The sequence below is a fragment of the Triticum urartu genome, chromosome 7A (genome assembly GCF_056163025.1).
Source record: "Triticum urartu cultivar PI428250 chromosome 7A, HENAU_Tu73, whole genome shotgun sequence".
NCBI lineage: Eukaryota > Viridiplantae > Streptophyta > Magnoliopsida > Poales > Poaceae > Triticum > Triticum urartu.
In genome coordinates, this window is record NC_141879.1 from 628,645,487 (window position 1) to 628,649,847 (window position 4,361).

The 4,361-nt window shown below is 59.7% G+C and overlaps 1 protein-coding gene across 1 annotated transcript; it reads left to right on the forward strand.

The window, feature by feature from the left end:
* The first annotated feature begins 313 nt into the window (after positions 1 to 313).
* Positions 314 to 2,249, forward strand: LOC147960786 (uncharacterized). The gene is made up of 4 exons (XM_087533550.1): positions 314 to 706; positions 883 to 967; positions 1,101 to 1,367; positions 1,456 to 2,249. Exons 1-4 carry the CDS (start codon positions 314 to 316, stop codon positions 2,247 to 2,249), a joined length of 1,539 nt encoding a protein of 512 aa, XP_087389676.1.
* The last annotated feature ends 2,112 nt before the right edge of the window (positions 2,250 to 4,361 follow it).

Here is a 4,361-nt window from a genome sequence, read left to right on the forward strand (position 1 = left end):
TCGGACGGGTCCCTTCCGCCTCCATATCGGAGCCATAGGAGGGTCTTCAAGCTCCCGACGTGTGGATCCCCGTGCCGATCTCCTAGAGGCGACGGAGCGAAATGCGCGGGAGGCGCGGGAGGAGCGGGAGGCAGAGGAGCGGAGGGCGGCTCGGGAGGCGGAGGAGAAGTCGGCGGGGGTGCGAGCCGACGCGGCTGCCAAGGCCCAGGCGAAGGCCGTGGCCGCGGAGAGGGAGGCGGAGGCCCTGCAGAACCAACCTCCGCAGCTCGTCATCCCCCTTCGCGCCGCGGCTCCCGACATCGCAGTGCCCCCGATGGAGGAGGCCGGCCGTGGCCGGCCGGCGATGGAGAAGGAGACGGAACCGACGCCGCCGACTAGAAAGGGCCAAGGTGGCCGGCCCGACGCACCGCCCGCGCAGCCGACCGAAGGTGAGCCGACTGTGGGGGCGGACCTTGTGGTCCTGTCACCGTCTCCTCGGCGCGCGGGGAAGGCGACTTTAGCGCCAGAGTCGCAAAAAGCTGCGGGCGCCAGCCTGTCGGCCCAGGACCCGGAGGCGGTCGGCGGCAGCTCGTCCGGGTGGACGCCGGGCGGTGGGACGACCGCGCTGAACGTGGCGGCGCAGGACGTCCGGAGCCGGCTTCAGGCCCAGGCCGCCGCGCTGAAGCAGTATACTCAAGAGTTTCTCACGACTCGAACAGTTATTCGGGTGAGTCCTCCCGCTTTTCGTTGATTGCTCCTGATTTCTTCCGTGGGTGCGCGTCAGCGCACCCACTGGGTGTAGTCCCCGAGTTCCGAGTCGGCTGCTGAGCAGGCGGCTTGGAACTTCTTAGTAGACTTTGATTGCCGTCTTGTTCTTACTCGCATCTCTTGTCTTGTCTGCAGGAGTACCACAACCTCCGTGCAGCTGCTTTCAACTCCCTGGTCCAGGAGTTGGACCAGAAGGCCGCTGACCTGACCGAGAGCCGGAGTAAGTGCTTCATCTTTTAACTCAAGTGGGGGCATATCAGCGCACCCACTGGGTGTAGTCCCCGAGATTTGGGCCGACTGCTGAGTTGTCGGGTCGGATCTTTTCCTGACGACTTCTTTCTTCATATCTGCAGGGGCCAATGCTGACTTGAGGGACCAGCTAAGCGGAGCCCAGTCCGCCCTTCGCGCCAAGGAGGCCGAGTGCGCCGCCCTGGCTCAGGAGCGCGATCGCCTGGCCAAGAAACTGGCTGACCAGGAGGAGAGTCACAAGGCGGTCCTGATTGTGGCGCAGGACAGCGAGGCTGCCCTCAAAGCCGAATATGAAACCGAGGCGGCAAACTGGGCCGAGGCAAGGCAGGCGATGAGTCAAGGCTATAGCCGGGTGGAAGACTTAATCGACGGTAGGCCTTCTTCTTCTTTGTTTCTTTGCCTGCCTCCTACCATCTGGTTCGTCTTTTGATTTTGTGCTACTGCTTTCTCTTTGTGCAGATTACTTTCCCGGTTACTCTGTTGCCGCTACCCAAGCCATCGAGGCCTACCGCGACGCGCGACGGCAGGCAGGGGCCGAGATTGCACTGGGTGTCGGCCGGTCACTTGAGGAGCAGCTTCTGGCGCTTCAAGCCCGCCTACAGCCGGCCCACCGCATGCTCCGCCGTCTTCAGCGTGCCGGGGCGCAAGTGCTGGCCGCCCTCTGGCCCAGCGAGGCAGTTCCCCGCACCCCAAGTTGGACTATCGACTGGCTGGAGGTCGCAGTCGGCCGCTTCGAGGTTTGGAAGGCGTCAGCGGCCCGGTCCGGCGCTGGGCGGGCACTGGAATTCGTCCGAGCTTGGTATCCTGGGCTAAACTTGGACCAGCTGAGCACCTGGCGGCAGGAGGCCGACGAGGAGCTGGAGGCAGTGCGGCCGGCTATCATCCAGCGCGCCTCGGCGATCGCCGAGTACACCGACACCAGCGCCTTTGCCCCTGAGGTGGATGACGCCGGCGTCGCTCAGCCGGAGGAGTGGTTCGGGCTGAACCCGACAGAAGGTGAGGACTCGGCGGAGGAGATTGCTTCCAGCGATGGGGGCGAAGAGGAGGAGGGAGAGGATGGTGAAGACGTTGTGCCAGACAACGAAGCGACCAGCCCGCCTCAGCCTGATCGTGCCTCCAGCAATGAGGCGCGTGCAAGCACGCCGCCTGCAAGAGGTGATGATCATGCCGAGATTCTCCAGTCGGTCACTCCTCCAGCCGGCACTGTCGTCTCCACCAACCTTCCCAACTCGCCCGTCGTTCCCTTGGCCTGATCCGCCGTCCTTGCTTTCCTGCTTGTTACTCTTTTGAACAACTTTTATTAAATTTGCGCAGTTCCACCCACTGGGGGTGTATTCCAACTATGTTGAATGTTGGCCTTTTGAAGGTCTTTGTGTAAATATAATTATGCATGTGTTTGGCTTCCGTTCATGTTTGCTTTTCATCCTTTTGGCTTTTTCCTTTGCCGCCTTCCCTTGGCCACCGCCTTCCCAGCCAGACAGTTGCTCTGTAGTCTGTGGCTGGAGAAGGACTTGGTCGATTTGGGAAGACAAGTACTCGAGCTTTCTTAGATTGTAGCAAGGTAAACGGGAAGCCGGCCAGCCGGCTTCTCTGGTAGCCGGTTGGCGGGGCGGGAGGCCGGCTCGCGTTATATAAGTTCGTTAGTCCTTAGCCGTTCCTGCCCTTGGCTCTTGCCAGTCGGACAGTCGATTCTTCGAGCTGCGACTTTTGACAAGAGGGGGCTTGGGTGCCGGCACACTACTTGTCTGACTATAGGCAGAACTTTAGATATAACTCGAGGCGGCGAGTCCCCGGGCCGACTGGTCGAACCCGGTGCCGGACGAAAAAGCAAATGTAGTAACATAATCATAGGCATGATACTCATCATTCATAGATAAAAGAGGATAGTCCCCGAGTGCTCCTCGGGGGACCCTTTGTCTCATACTTAGTACAAAAGGTACCGTGGTACATACTGCTTTTTAACTGTAAAATCTTTGGAGGAGATTGGCGTTCCATGGTCGTTCCGACTCCTTGCCGAATCATCTCTCTTTCGTGCCTTCGGCTTCTGCGCGTCGATTAGGTAGTAGGAGTCGTTGCCTAAAGCTCTACTGATGACAAAGCGGCCCTCCCAAGGGGCCGAGAGCTTGTGCTGGCCGGCTGTTCGCTGGATCAGCCGCAGCACAAGATCGCCCTCTTGGAACGATCTTGGCTTGACCTTCCGGCTGTGGTAGCGGCGCAGACCCTGCTGATAGATGGCGGACCGGCTGAGGGCTAATAGCCGGCCTTCTTCCAGCAGGTCGACGCCGTCTTCTCGTGCTTCCTTGGCCTCCGCCTCCGTGTACATGGTGACCCGAGGTGAGTCGAAGTCGATGTCAGTTGGGATGACAGCCTCGGCACCATATACAAGGAAGAAAGGGGTGAAGCCGGTCGACTTGTTTGGGGTAGTGCGCAAACTCCAGAGGACGGCCGGCAGCTCGTCGAGCCAACAGCCGACCGAACGCTCCAGTGGCACGACCAGGCGGGGCTTGATGCCGGAGAGGATGAGGCCGTTTGCTCGCTCGACCTGGCCGTTTGACTGCGGGTGGGCAACGGACGCTAGGTCCAGCCGGATGCCTTGTGTTGCGCAGAAACGTGCCAGTGGTCCCTTTGCAAAATTTGTGCCATTATCGATGATGATGCTGTGCGGTACGCCGTACCGGGTTGTGATATCTGCGATGAATGTCACGGCAGTCGGCCCATTCAGCTTCTTGATTGGCTTTGTTTCAATCCACTTGGTAAATTTGTTCACAGCGACGAGCAGATGTGTCATGCCGCCGCGTGCCGTCTTGAATGGGCCCACCATGTCCAGCCCCCAGACGGCAAAAGGCCAGGTGAGGGGGATGGTCTTGAGTGCAGAAGCCGGCAGGTGTTGCTTGGAACTAAAAACTTGGCACCCTTTGCAGTGTTTGACTAGTTCCTTGGCGTCATCCAAAGCAGTCGGCCAAAAGAATCCATGGCAGAAAGCTTTGGCGACGAGTGATCTTGAGGCCGCGTGGTGGCCGCATTCACCTTGGTGGATGTCCTTGAGGATTGCTATGCCCTTCTCTGGCTCGACGTAGCACTGGAAGACTCCAGTGATGGTGCGCCTAACAAGCTCTCGGTTTACTATTGTGTATGCTCTGGCTCGGCGTTGGACTTGTCTTGCCGAGATCTCGTCAGTTGGCAACTCTCTGTTTACTAAGAAGTTGAGGATGGGCTGGGCCCATGATGGAGCTGCGACTTCTTCTACTGTCAAAACTGCTACTGTGACCAGGGCGGGTGGGCTGGGTGGTGAAGAGTTGGAGTCAGCGACCGCCTGTTGTGTCGATGCAGTCCCCGGGCCGGCTGCAGTAGCCCCCAGGCCGAGT